Raw genomic sequence first — 14,919 nt, 5'->3', positions numbered from 1 at the left:
TATAAACCACACAAAATGTGTGGGCAGATTTTCTAACACCCACACGTATGGCATTTATCGGCGTCCATGATTTATTATCCCTTGGCGCCGACCGGACTCTGCCTTAATACTAAGATTTGCTATGGTTTACGCCCTTGACAACATATAGGTTAATTAGGTGCTCATATGAGTTCGGACTTCTTTGCACAAGATGAAGCCAAATCCAGCTTCTCCCTTTGGGTGCGTCCGAAGCACTGCAAAAGGAATAGGAAGATGTATAAAGGAGCCGACACGATGAGCCAAAAGGCCAGCTATAATGCGGTGCAGATGGGAGGATACTTGTGCGATGCATCTGAACATGCATGCACGTACCTCTATTCAGGGCTTCATGCTTTGTTTGGTTCATCCTCAACTTCCCATTCCCTTCCCAGTGCATGCAGCAAAGCGAGTTTGACGTCCTCCACGACGAAAACATAACACTGGATACTACTCCTAGTCGCCAACTGACAATGCACATATCTGCTAATATATGGCCAGCGCCAGCCACACATGCATGAATGCACAGTACTCCTACTACAAAACAGCCACATCTGGTAGGCTCGATCAATTTGGGAGCCAGCTCAGTCACCTCTTCTAAGAAGAAACAAGGAGTGGGTACATACTCCTCCTCCTCCTCTTTATCAGGTTCCTGTCACGTTCTGATCTGTTCATAAGCAGTTCCAGCTTTGCAACCGGGAAAGCCAAAGGCAGTATAACCAACAGCTGTTCTTAGCTAGTGAACGGAGCTGGAAGTTGAGATTGGGCTCTTTTGATGCACGCAGGATATATAGCACATACAGCTAGCCAGGCAACCATCAAATCGGGGCTAAAATATGGGCCAACATAGATCGCACTCAGGTCCCCCGGCTGGCTTTTTTCCTGGGGTTTCTGTTTGGCGACGTAGCTTTCCGCAGCCGCTTGGTTGCATGGCGTTTCTTGAGGTGGCGACGGTTGCGTTCATGGATCGTGATGCGTATGGCAGGCACTAGTGTGATCCACGAATTCAGCATACGAACTCCTGAACCATAATGCCCTTCTGCTTTACCGTAAAGCGCGAGAGCGACGCACCACGAAAATGGCGCCGCGACTGACTTCGCTCATGTCCTCTTGCGCTATGCTTCTTTCTTCGGAGGGATTTGCATCCATACAACTTTGTAAAGCAACAACTACTTATTCCTAGATAAATGTTCGTTCGGTGAAAATCTCAACAAACTAAGGCCATGTTCGGTTGACAGGGTTGGGGAAGGGTTTTGACAGGGATTGAGGTGGATTAAATCCTCTACAAGTCAAATATCATCCCCCCCCCTCCCAAATCCCTTCCAATCCTCTTAGGGCAGGGTATAACCGAACAAAGCCTAAGGAAATTACACCTAATAGAAAAGTGCAAGAGAGGAGTGCATATTCCAACCCCACTCTTGCCCTAGTCTAATTTACAATCCTCAACTTCAATACTGTCTACATTACAACTCCGAACTCTTAAAACCAGTCAGGATTCAACCCTCCCTTCCCTATTGACCGGTTTTGACCCGTTGACACGTTTTGGTTTCCTCCAAACCCAATGGGCCCTAAACTATGGATCTTAGGCCCAGTTCTTTTGGCCGATTCTCCCAAAATCTAGATATTCGACCCTCCACCCAACTTCTCTCAGAATCTTGAACTCATATTTTTTTGACAATCCTAGCTGTTTACATCCTAACTAGCTAGGATTGTAAAAAAGATATGGGTTCAAGATTCTGGGAGAAGCTGGGTGGATGGTCGATTCTCAAGATTCTGGAAGAAACGACCAAAAGAACTGGGCCTTAATACTTTACTAATCAATTTTAATTTTTGTATTAGTTTTTTTAGAAAACTTTCAATCTATTTATCTTCAACCATGACAGTACAACAAACATTAGGAATAATAAAAATTACTTCCAGATCTGTGGATCACCTATCGACGACTACAAGCGCTGAAGCGAGCCGAAGGCGTGCCGCCGTCATAGCCCCTCCCCCGCGAGATCAAGGCAAAATTTGTTGTAGTAGACAGTCGGGAAGTCGTCGTGCTAAGGCCCCATAAGACCAGCGCAACAGAACAACAACTACCGCGGATGAAGAGTACCGTAGATCAGAAGTATCCAATTGAAGATAGACGAGCATAGACGAACCAAGACCAGATCCGAGCAAATCCACTAAGGACAGATCCGCCGGAGACACATCTCCACATGCCCATCGACGATGCTAGACACACTACTAGAATGGGGGCTAAGCAGGGAGAATCTTATTCCATCTTCAGGGAGCCGTTGTTGTCTCGTCTTCTAGAGTAGGACACAAACTCAAACAAAACTCGAAGGGATAGCTAAAAACAGAGCCCTCCAGCCGGCAAGGACTGGGATCCATCGCGCCGCCACGGCCCTAAGGCCACCAGAGACGACGCAGATTGTCAATGGCGCCGGCGGGAGGCAGAGGAACCTAGACATTTCTTAGGAAAAGAGGTGTTGTGGCATGAACAACCGTTAGTTCTTTTTATTAGTTTACAGAGGGAGTACTTAATAGTACTATTGACTTTGACCGTTCTCCAAATCTACACCTTGACTGTAATAATACTATCATAATATTATGGAAATGTAGTGTTACACAATAAAATTTGATGAACCATATATTGCATAATAACCAAATTATAAATATTCAAAAAATCTCATTAGTCATATGTGAAGAGACTAGTCCAATAAATAGTGTCAAGTGAATGGGAATGAGAATATTTTTGTTCGTTTCCAATCGTTTCACTTTTCACTGATAACTTTCTCAAAAGCTATTTGAACCCTTAAACTCAGAACCCTTGTTTAGACCTAAACCGTCAAATCAATTAACTTACCCTCCTTTCCTACCATCGGTAGTTTTGAGCTTACATAGATGACACATATATAATGGCGATGCCAGATGATTCCTGTGTAGTAAATTGACTACACATGAATTTGACAAAAAAAAGCCATATATATCTTTAAATCATGCAAGAAACACATAATTCATAAAAATACGTGCATTTCACATAACAACTTTGAATTGAAACCACAACTTTCAACTCCTTCCTTCGTCAGTGCATGTTTAGCTTGTATAAGTTCGCAACCATGCATCTAATTAAATGACAAAAAAATTCTAGAATCTACGAAGTTCACAACCGTTCCATAAAATATAAAATATGCATACCATCTAGGAAGTTCACAACCATTCACCTAAGGCCGCTCAGAGTCATATGGCCCCCTTATACCTATCACATAGCATGTAGGCCTATGTTGTCTTCCGCATGATGTACGGTTGTCTAGATGACCATGCACGATTATAGAATCACACAAGATTTAGGGTGAACCATGTGCGATGGCGCATCTTAAAAGGGCAGTTTTGTACTGGTGTATGCACAATAACAATATTACAACATATATACTATGCGTTTAAAAGGGTAAATAATAGTTGAATTTGAATTAGCATAAATTAATCATAATATAAACAACTCAATAAACAAACTACTACACTTAAATGATTAGGTTGAGATGGGCATATTATCCGATATCTACCCTCTCCATCGTATCGAGTAATCAATGTACTATGTTTTCAAATTATTTGTGTGTTACTACATGTGTTATCAAATTTTCTGATCATTCCGATTTTTGTAAATTTATGGTTTAGGGTTGAAAAAAATATTGTAACCCGGCATTTTTATTATTCAACAATGCCAAGCAAAACTACTGAACAAATTGGTTAGAAAAAACAAAATAAAAACACAAGGTCGTCTGAAATGAGCCTGCCTTTGCGGCAGACTCTCCAGAAAACTACCGCACTCTCCAAAAAACTACCACATGCCATTTTTGGTGAAAGCTTACCGAAAAAGGTTTTTTTACCCAAAAAGTTTTGGTGAAAGCTTACAAAACAACATAAATTCAAGCATCAAATTAAAACAACAACAAATACAACAACGAAGCCTTTAGTCTCAAACAAGTTGGGATAGGCTAAAGGTGAAACCCATAAAATCTCGCGACCAACTCATGGTTCTGGCACATGGATAGCAAGTTGCACGCATCCTTGTCCATAGCTAGTTCTTTGTTGATACTCCAGTCCTTCAGATCTCTTTTTACGGACTCGTCCCATGTCAAATTCGGTCTACTCCGACCTCTCTTGACATTACCCGCACGCTTTAGCCGTCCTCTATGCACTGGAGCTTCTGGAGGCATGCGCTGAATATGTCCAAACCATCTCAGACGATGGTGGACAAACTTCTCTTTTATTGATGCTACCCCAACTCTATCTCGTATATCATCATCCCGGACTCGATCCTTCCTCGTGTGGCCACACATCCACCTCAATATGCGCATCTCCGCCACACCTAACTGTTGAACATGTCGCCTTTTAGTCGGCCAACACTCAGCGCCATACAACATCGCGGGTTGAACCGCCGTCCTGTAGTTAACACGAAAAACGTCACAGTGTCTTTCTGTTTGGCAACCACTAGCTGGCCACTAGAAATTGTTTCTGGAACCACGGGGTGGCAATCAACCAAGCATGTATGCTTATAGTTACAAAACCAAGGTTGTAGAACACTGTTCTTCGTGACATTGGAAAGACATGTGATGATTTCTTTGTCTTCCAATACGTAACACTTGCTTCCCACTCTCATATCAAATATGACCAAATTTGATGGTTTGAACCTACGACGTGTGATGCTACAGCACTACCCCCACCACAGAAGCCGTTGAGATCTCCTTGTTCGCCAGGTGGTCTTCATTTGCTTCCAGAAACCCATCGGCTGGATAGCACCAGATTAACACGGCAGAACGTAATGAGTGTCCTCCTTCGACTGACAGATGACCCCAACAATGCATCCAATGAAGCCACTCGGTCGTGGACATGGCATACGTCTGCACCGAAATGCTTTACTCGGAAGCAGGAAGAGAGCAAATAATTGCTTTAAATAATGCCCGGAATGCCCCTACGGCGAGCATATAAATCCAGCAGGGAGCTCTGCATATTTCCTTCAACTCAAGGTCTTGCTTGGTCTCTCTTGCTCCTTGAGTTCCCTATCCAGAAGCTTCTAGGCTTTAGCCTCTAGCTCTAGCTAACTTATCTTCTACTTAACCAAGGCTTTGCAGCCAGCAAGAAGTACCATATATATCATCACCATGGGTGGCTACGGCGACTTGTTCGAGAAGGCCAAGCCTTACATCGCCATGATCTGCCTGCAGTTCGGCTACGCCGGCATGAACGTCATCACCAAGGTCTCGCTCAACGGCGGCATGAGCCACTACGTGCTCGTCGTGTACCGCCACGCCTTCGCCACCGTCTCCATCGCGCCATTTGCCCTAATTTTCGAGAGGTATGTAGACACGAACGATCCATGGACGAGCTAGGGCCGACCAGATAGTGTGCATGCATTTTCTTCTTCTTTGCTACATGCATGGTTCACTAGCCTGAATTGAAACTAATGGTACGATGAACTTGATCTGAAATGACAGAAAGGTGAGGCCGAAGATGACGTGGTCGTCCTTCCTCCAGATCTTCGTGCTGGCACTTCTCGGGTTAGTTCTCCTGTCATTTTGACTTTTGAGCACCCAGCCTAAGTACTTTAAGAAGGGAGACATAAGTGGACACTCCAATATGGAGACTTACCCTTTTGTCAAGAAACAAAAGGTGTCCGCCAAATGTTCTTTTTTTCCAGCAGCTAGCTGCATGTACCGCCAATTTTTTTTGTCAGCTTGCCTGATATACTAACGTGTAACATGAGCTAAACCCTATGCATGTTGTCGATTACTGCAGGCCTGTGATCGACCAGAACTTCTACTATGTGGGTCTCAAGTACACTGGCCCGACCTTCGCATGCGCCATGAGCAACATCCTTCCAGCCATGACCTTCGTGATGGCCTTCATCTTCAGGTATATACTCCGTACATGCATGATGCATGCATCTCTTCTGAGAATCTGAGATGAATACTAGCGTGATCGCGACGTTGGAGCTAGCAAAACATTTTTTGACATTTTTTGGATTGTGTCCGAAAAAAATCATAGGATGGAGAAGGTGGACCTGAGAAAGGTGCGGTGCCAGGCGAAGGTGGCCGGGACGGTGGTGACGGTGGCCGGCGCGATGCTGATGACGCTCTACAAGGGCCCGCTGATGCGGATGGCGTGGACGAGCCACGGACAGGCCCACGGCGGCGAGGCCCCGGCCGTCGATCCCACGGGCAGGGAGTGGTTCCTCGGCTCGCTCTTCATCATCATCGCCACCCTCGCCTGGGCTTCTCTCTTCATCCTCCAGGCTCACACCCTGAAGCAGTACTCGGCACCGCTCTCCCTTACCACGCTCATCTGCTTCGTCGGCACCCTCCAGGCCATCGTCGTCACCTTGGCCATGGAGCACCGCCCCTCCGTCTGGACCATCGGCTTCGACATGAACCTCCTCGCCGCCGCATACGCCGTCAGTACACTTCTCTACTCACCATATGCATGCGTCTTGTCTCCTCATACATCGATCGATCGCATGCAAGATCTCATATGTAGTATCGTATGACTGATGTTGCAGGGCATCGTGACGTCGAGCATAGCATACTACGTGCAAGGCCTGGTGATCCAGAAGACCGGGCCGGTTTTCGCGTCGGCCTTCAGCCCGCTGATGATGATCGTGGTGGCCGTGATGGGCTCCTTCATCCTCTCCGAGAAGATATACCTGGGCGGCGTCCTCGGCTCCGTCCTCATCGTCATCGGGCTCTACTCCGTGCTCTGGGGAAAGCACAAGGAGACGCAGGCAGAGTCTGCGGCTCTGCGGGAGGCCATGGCCTCCATCAACTCCAAGGGAGACGGAGACGCCGTACACGGGCACGATCCTGAGTGCGAGAAAGCCAACGGAGCACCCAAGCCATCCTCCAACGGACACGGAGCTAGTGCAGTCTGATCAAGAGATTCCAACTGCTTCCAAGTGCTAACTGCGGGTGCGCGCGCGCGTCTGAACGAAATGTCTCGTCACTGACGTTGCATGCACTAGGGCTGCATGATAATTTTGCGCCGTGCCTTTTATTTTTGTCCTCTTGTATGATTTCCACAACCAACGACTATATTACCCCAGTACGCCCTGTACTTTTGTTCTTCTGTTTTATTATCGGGGGAGAAAGAAATGTGTTCCGGCAAGGGGTATGTACGTGTTCGTGTAAGAGAATTTTGAGCGTTTTTGTGATCCCGGCTTAATTTCGAAATAAATATCAGTTTGAAAAAATATAGTTCAATTCTGTGATAAATATCAGCTGGTTGTGACAACATCTAGGGTTCCTCAAATCATGCGACATCTCACGTCGGGTAATTGACAAACTTGAAAATCAAAACCCCGTGTGGTAAAATTCGCGTGGTATTCTATTAATTTACTGATCAATTAGTAGCTTCTTCTTAATAACTAATGGATAAAGATCTTCTCTATGTGAAGTGAAGGAACCTTCCTGAATGCAACTTCGGCCGCCACCAGAAAACCTAGATAAATCTACGGCCGACTCCTTTCCCTCTTGCCCCGCCAGAGTGCGTCAGCCACGTAGCTGGCCAAACGGGCCGGCCCGGCACGGCATGGCCCGGCCTGTGCTAATCGTGCCTGGCCCGGCACGGCCTGCCATGGCACGTTTAATAGCCGGGCCGGGCCAGGCCGGCCCGTGGGCGCTGCTCCTTGGCCCAGGCACGACTTGATTAGTAAACGAGCCAGCCCAATGGCCCGTTTAGCACGCTGGGCTGCACATTTTCAGCCTCTTGGGCTGGTTTTTAGGCTTATTGGGCTATATCTTAGGTATACATATATAAAAAAATCTGAAAAATATAAAAAAATTTAAACGGGTCGTGCCGTGCCGGTCCGCATACCCAGACTCCAGGCCCAGGCACGGCCCAGGGCGTGTCGCCTGCCGGGCACGGCCCATTTAGCTCGCGTCGTGCCTGGCCCATGGCGGGCTGTGCCAGCGTGCTCACGGGCTAGCCTGTTTGGGCCGGCCCGTTCGGCCAGTTATAGTCCGCCGGCAGGGAGGTCCAACTTGTGAATGATTGGTGCATCAATTTGGCGGAGAGTCTCTGTGTCTTAGTCGGGGCGGCGAGACACGGCGTTGCCTCAGTTTAGGAACAATGCCCTCCCTGTCCTATCCTCGCCCTATCGGCGCACTTAGAGCAACTCCAACGCGCCGACCCAAACAAACGTGCGCTTTATCCGCTTTTCGTCTGTTTGGGTCGGCCGTGCGGATGTGTTTGTCCGCTTTTTCATTTGGATAAGTCGGTCTGCCCAACGGCAGACAGACCCATTTTTGACATGTCCGCCCCGGTATTTTGTCAAACACGTAGCAGGCAGGAGAGCTCGCAGCGGCTGGGCGTGGGGAGGCGAGGCCGATGTCTGCAGGAGCACCGGCCGAGCGCGGGCGCGAGGTGAGGCCGACGGTCGAGCTCAAACCCCACACCAGCAACACGAAGCAGGGCGAGAGCAGCGAGCACGACGGCGCGCCGTGGCTGGACGCAGCGAGGCGAGACGGCTAGGCACGCACGCGCGGCTAGCTGCTAGCTAGCTCGCATGCACGCAAGGGGTGGGCAGGAGTAGCTTCGATGGGGGACAGGGGATGGGCGCTGAGTGAGGAGTAGCTCCTACATGGATGGGCGTCGGCGTGGAGGAGCGTGGCGTGGGACGAGATGTGGTGCGTGGGTGGTGGGCCAGCGGAGAGAAAAAGTAGGACAGAGAAGTGGGTCTATGACAGGTAGGCCATGTCTCGCATGCAGCGGACGGAAGCGGACACAGAAAACGTTCACTTTGTGTCTGCCTCGGACCCAAATGCAACCCAAATTTGAGACTGAAATGGGTCTAAGCGGACCCAGAACAGACACAAAATATGGATGGGTCCGCGCGTTGGGCCGACGCTTTTGTCCGTTTTGACCCAAATGAACACGCGCAGACGAAATGGGTCGGCCAGTTGGAGTTAGCTCTTAGTGCTAGTGGAGAGTGTGTGGAGGTGTGTCTCCAACAGATCTTTCTACATCCGGTCGGTTTTGGTCTCCGGTGGATCTGCTGGATTCGGTCATCGTTCATGATATTTGAAGTATGTACACACACTTTTTTACATCTCGTTTTCCGAGGCAGTGATTTGCTACATAGATCGCGATGGCCGACATCTTCTGCTCTACATCGACGACTTCTCGAACATTGCTTCTACAAGTTTCTAGGTTCAAACAAGTTTGCTCAGTCGAGACGAAGACCTAAAGACAGCATCGAGTTTTGTTCATAGCGCACCGCCGATGGATGCAGGAGGAAGATTTGAGCTCCCATAAGAAATTAGATGGAATTTTCTTTTTTGTGTAAGGGTGCGTTTGTAAAGACTTGTGATACTTAATTAGTACTCTTTCCGTCCTGGTTTATTAGCCCCTCTTGTAGTTTAGGTCAAACTCTGAGCTTTGATTTAACTACCAAAAAAGTAAATAATAGTATCATAGGAAATCTTTTTTAAATATAATCCAATAATATTTCTAACATACTGCTTATATTTTGTTAGTCAAATCTACGGTCAAAATTTGACACAAAACACGTAGAGGATCAATAAACTCAGATGGAGGTAGTATATGGCCTTAGGGCAGCTCCAACGCGGGCCGTAAAATTGCCCACAAATGTCCGGATCGAGCTATCCGAACACGCTTTGCCATCCAATGAGGACCCGTGTTTGTCCGTGGATGCACTTTACTATCAAATGAGGATCCATATCTGTTCGTGGACGCGTCTGCACGTCTGTTTTCCTGCTAATCGGATGCAAACTAGGGGAGCTTTGCAGGAGTCCGGGCCTCCGCCACGTAGGAGCCCATGAATTGGACCGATCCGCACTATTCCACGCTAAAACCATTGCTTTCCCCATCCTCTCCACTCCGATCACCGTCGCCCTCCACCCCAATTATGCTCGTGTTATGATGTTAAAGCACTTGGCAGCCGAGATGAAGACGGTCAATGTGGACAAACCGGCAGCAGCAGAGTTAGCGAGGAGTCACGGACATTTGGTCTGGGAGGGCACATATGCCCTTTTTGGAGGGACTATTAGTCTGGAACTTTTTGACCGGGTGCATGTAAAAACTATAAACATCCGGGTTTTTTTTAGATGGAAAACTCGTATTTCATTTATATCACGGCAACATTGCCGTTTACATGACGGGTTACATCGGCAAGGAAGCCATCCAGCCAAAACATTTGCATCCGTTTTTTGTTGTTGTTGTTGTGATCAGCCGCTATGAACATCACATTTGAAATAAAGGAGACCCTATCTGTTCGTACTTTTAGGATGTGGTTGGATGGCCGGCTTTTGTATCTGTATCCGAATCCACATCCGTGGATGGATAGTGTCCGTTCTAGGGAACCACGTCGGAGACGCCCTTACAAAAAATCAGAGCTCATGTTGATTTCGCCAAGACATTGCATGCAGGTGGACAGACACCTAGTGGGTATGTTCTAATCGAACGTCATGTATGTTCAGTGCGAACGGCATTCCACTCATCGACTGAATGTCTCTCTCAACGCCTCTAGGACACCGTTAATGCACTTATGGAGTGCATTTGTGCAGAGGCGAGTGCTGCGTCAGCCAGATCGACTGTTAAGGAATATGGATCGTGGACTTGGATTCAGATTCCACTAGCAAAGTACACCAGCGCACCATGGCAAGTCGCAACAAAAAATACACACCCTACGTGAGAAATGTTCAGAAAGTCTGCGAGATCTTAACTGGCTATGTTAGCAGCCCAGGCAGGCTGGCTCCACCAGGCAGCGACTCCATCGCTGCCTCACGACACCAATGAGACAGGAGGCCCAACCCGCGCAACATTGGACCGGAATGGGCCAACTGAGGCCCAGGCTCACCTACAAAACCTAGACAGGATCACGGCAGAACCGGCGGCAGCAACCCTAGTTATCTAGTTCATCTAGTTTCCCCTTCTGCAAGAACTCCAACAGCATATCGAGCTTCTCCTCTCCCCCCACCCCGCATCGTAGGCCGCTCCGGCTGCAGCGGCCACCAGATCCGGCCATTATGGCCGCTGGCTCCACCCCAACCACCCCGCCTCCCCCAGCCGGTGCCCCCCGCCGCCTGCTGGGGGCTCGCTTCGATCCGTTAGCCACTCGCTGCCTTCCTCCCCGCGGTCAGCTGCCTCGATGATCGCTGCGTCAGATCCAGCCTCGTCGCCGCGAATCCTGCAGCGCAGTGGTTCCTCCAAGACAGGCGTGTCGCCCGGACTGCCAGATCTTTGCCAGTCGCCTTGTGGGGGGCCGGCGCGCCTTAAATCTTTGGTAGTTCACCCTTCCTCCCCAGTCCTTGTTTCCTCTTCGGGCCAGGCCGGAGAGATGGAGGATGGATGGACGGAGGTCCATTCCCGGAAGAAAGGAAGGGCCAGCTCCGGCTCGACGGATCGAAGAGGGCGTGCCTCGTTTCCGTGCTCGGACTGCCGCAGTTCCTTCAATGCGGCCGTGGGCTGGGACGCCTTCTTAAGCATGTTCAAGGGGAATTGTTTCCGCTGCCTCAGTAAGCGCCACCGTCGCGTAGACTGCCGTGATCCCCTCCGCTGCATCATTTGCAAGTGAGCTGGGCATTACGGCAAAGAGTACCTGCAAAATCCAAGAAACGGGGGTCCAGGAGGGGCTGTCGTGATCGTCTGAAGCCACCTGCGGCGGCGAGAGACCCGGTCCGGGATTGCCTTGTCTTCCCGCCCGCGCCTCCTCCCGCGCCCATGGATCGCCTCCACCTCTGCGACCCGGCTAGGTGGCCGCGGGAGAGCAACAAGGTGATTGTGGCCACCCCGGCGCTAGAGATCGAGGAGCACCTACTGCGCCAGCACACTGATACGTCTCCAACGTATCTATAATTTTTGATTGCTCCATGCTATATTATCTACTGTTTTGGGCAATATTGGGCTTTATTATCCACTTTTATATTACTTTTGGGACTAACCTATTAACCGGAGGCCCAGCCCAGATTTGCTGTTTTATGTCTATTTCAGTGTTTCGAAGAAAAGGAATATCAAACGGAGTCGAAACGGAACGAAATCAACTGGAGAAGTTATTTTTGAAACGAAAGCCACCCGATGGACTTGGACCCCACGTCAAGGAAGGAAGGAGGAGCTCACGAGGGTAGGGGGCGCGCCCCCTGTCTCGTGGGGCCCTTGTGGCTCCCCTGACGTGCTTCTTCTGCATATATAAGTCCATATATCCTAAAACTTTCAGAACGCAAAATAGATCGGGAGTTCCGCCGCTAGAAGCCTTCGTAGCCACCAAAAGTCAATCGGGACCCTGTTCCGGCACCCCGCCGTAGGGGGGAACCATCACCGATGGGCATCTTCATCATCCTGGCGCTCTCCATGACGAGGAGGGAGTAGTTCTCCCTCGGGGCTGAGGGTATGTACCAGTAGCTATGTGTTTGATCTCTCTCTCTCTCTCTCTCTCTCTCGTGTTCTTGAGGTGATATGATCTTGATGTATCGCTAGCTTTGCTATTATATTTGGATCCTATGATGTTTCTTCCCCCCTCTTCTCTCTTGTAATGAATCGAGTTTCCCCTTTGAAGTAATCTTATCGGATTGAGTCTTTAAAGACTTGAGAACACTTGATGTATGTCTTGCCATGGATATCTGTGGTGACAATGGGATACCACGTGCCACTTGATGTATGTTTTGGTGACCAACTTGCGGGTTTCGTGACATTGGGAACCTATGCATAGGGGTTGGCACACGTTTTCGTCGTGATTCTTCGGTAGAAACTTTGGGGCACTCTTTGAGGTTCTATGTGTTGGTTGAATAGATGAATTGAGATTGTGTGATGCATATCGTATAATCATGCCCACGGATACTTGAGGTGACAATGGAGTATCTAGGTGACATTAGGGTTTTGGTTGATTTGTGTCTTAAGGTGTTATTCTAGTACGAACTATAGGGCTGTTTGTGACACTTATAGGAATAGCCCAACGGATTGATCGGAAAGAATAATTTTAAGGTGCTTTCGTACCCTACCATGATCTCTTCGTTCGTTCTACGCTATTAGTGAATTTGGAGTGGCTCTTTGTTGCATGTTGAGGGATAGTTTTATGATCCAATTATGTTAGTATTGTTGAGAGGACTTACACTAGTGAAAGTATGAACCCTAGGCCTTGTTTACCATCATTGCAATACCGTTTACGCTCACTTTTATCACTTGCTACCTTGCTGTTTTTATTATTTCAGATTACAAAAACTATTATCTACTATCCATATACCACTTGTATCACCATCTCTTCGCCGAACTAGTGCACTTATACAAATTACCATTGTATTGGGTGTGTTGGGGACACAAGACTCTTTGTTATTTGGTTGCAGGGTTGCTTGAGAGAGACCATCTTCATCCTACGCCTTCTACGGATTGATAAACCTTAGGCCATCCACTTGAGGGAAATTTGCTACTGTCCTACAAACCTCTGCACTTGGAGGCCCAACAACGTCTACAAGAAGAAGGTTGTGTAGTAGACATCAAGCTCTTTTCTGGCGCCGTTGCCGGGGAGGTTAGCGCTTGAAGGTATATCTTTAGATCTTGCAATCGAGTCTTTTAGTTTCTTGTTTTATCATTAGTTTAGTTTATAAAAGAAAACTATAAAAAAATGGAATTGAGTTTGTCTCATACGCTTCACCTTTTTAATATGTTTCGTGAGTATGATAGAAAGGATAATTGTGCTCAAGTGCTAGAAGAAGAAATCTATAAAATGTTTGACACTAAATATTTGAATGATGAGCATGATGGCAATGTTGTTAGTATGAATTCCTTGAATATCCATGATGCTAATGATATGCAAAGCCACAAGCTTGGGGAAGCTATGCTTGATGAAGATGATATTTTTGTCCCCCAAGCTTTGATGAGCAAATTTATTATGATGAAAGCACGTCTCCTATCTATGATGATTATTGTGATGACACGTATGCTTTAAAGAACAATTATAACCATGAAACTTGTCATCTTGATCTTAATTTTCAATCACATGATAGTTATTTTGTTGAGTTTGCTCCCACTATTATTCATGAGAAGAAATTTGCTTATGTGGAGAGTAGTAAATTTTCTATGCTTGTAGATCATGAAAAGAATGCTTTAGGTGCTGGTTATATTGTTTAATTCATTCATGATGCTACTGAAAATTATTATGAGGGAGGAATATATGCTTGTAGGAATTGCAATAATATCAAGTTTCCTCTCTATGTCTTTAAAATTTTGAAGTTATGCTTGTTTTACCTTCCTATGCAAGTTGATTCTCGTTACCATAAGTTGTTTGCTTACAAAATCCCTATGCATAGGAAGTATGTTAGACTTAAATGTGCTAGTCATATTCTTTATGATGCTCTCTTTATGTTTCAATTCTTATCTTTTATGTGAGCATCATTGAAATCATCATGCCTAGCTAGAGGCGTTAAACGATAGCGCTTGTTGGGAGGCAACCCAACTTTATTTTTGTTCCTTGCTTTTTGTTCCTGTTTAGTAATAAATAATTCATCTATCCTCTGCTTAGATGTGGTATTATGCTTTTAATTAGTGTTTGTGCCAAGTAGAACCTTTGGGAAGACTTGGGGGAAAGTCTTGTTGATCATGCTGTCAAAAAACAGAAACTTTAGCGCTCACGAGAAATGCTGCCATTTTTATTTGGAGAGTGATATTTAGTTAATTCTTTTTGCATATGATTAATAGATAAATTCCTCAGGTCCACCAATTTATTTGAGAATTTTATGAGTTCCATAAGTATACGTTTGATCCAGATTACTACAGACTTTTCTGTTTTTGACAGATTCTCTTTTTCATGTGTTGTTTACTTATTTTGATTAATCTATGGCTAGTAAAAGAGTTTATAAATCACAGAGAAGTTGCAAAAAAGTAGGTTTAACACTAATATAAATAAATAATGAG

General features: G+C 46.9%; 1 protein-coding gene across 1 annotated transcript; it reads left to right on the top strand.

Annotated features, from left to right (window-relative positions):
* Positions 1–5,012: 5,012 nt before the first annotated feature.
* Positions 5,013–7,230, top strand: LOC125548694 (WAT1-related protein At5g07050). The gene is made up of 5 exons (XM_048712246.2): positions 5,013–5,359; positions 5,499–5,561; positions 5,800–5,916; positions 6,049–6,454; positions 6,560–7,230. The coding sequence occupies exons 1-5, from the start codon at positions 5,166–5,168 to the stop codon at positions 6,926–6,928; spliced, it is 1,149 nt and encodes a 382-aa protein (XP_048568203.1). The 5' UTR covers positions 5,013–5,165; the 3' UTR covers positions 6,929–7,230.
* The last annotated feature ends 7,689 nt before the right edge of the window (positions 7,231–14,919 follow it).

This window comes from Triticum urartu, chromosome 3A (assembly GCF_056163025.1).
Source record: "Triticum urartu cultivar PI428250 chromosome 3A, HENAU_Tu73, whole genome shotgun sequence".
NCBI lineage: Eukaryota > Viridiplantae > Streptophyta > Magnoliopsida > Poales > Poaceae > Triticum > Triticum urartu.
Note: the sequence above shows the minus strand (reverse complement) of the source record. Positions and strands in the feature narration are given on the sequence as shown.

Bases quoted from the DNA above. Each gene is read 5' to 3' on its own strand.
- LOC125548694 (XM_048712246.2), top strand. From the start codon at position 5,166: ATGGGTGGCTACGGCGACTTGTTCGAGAAGGCCAAGCCTTACATCGCC. The intron at 5,917-6,048 runs GTATATACTCCG...AAAAAATCATAG, and splicing joins GTGATGGCCTTCATCTTCAG to GATGGAGAAGGTGGACCTGA. The intron at 6,455-6,559 runs GTCAGTACACTT...CTGATGTTGCAG, and splicing joins TCCTCGCCGCCGCATACGCC to GGCATCGTGACGTCGAGCAT.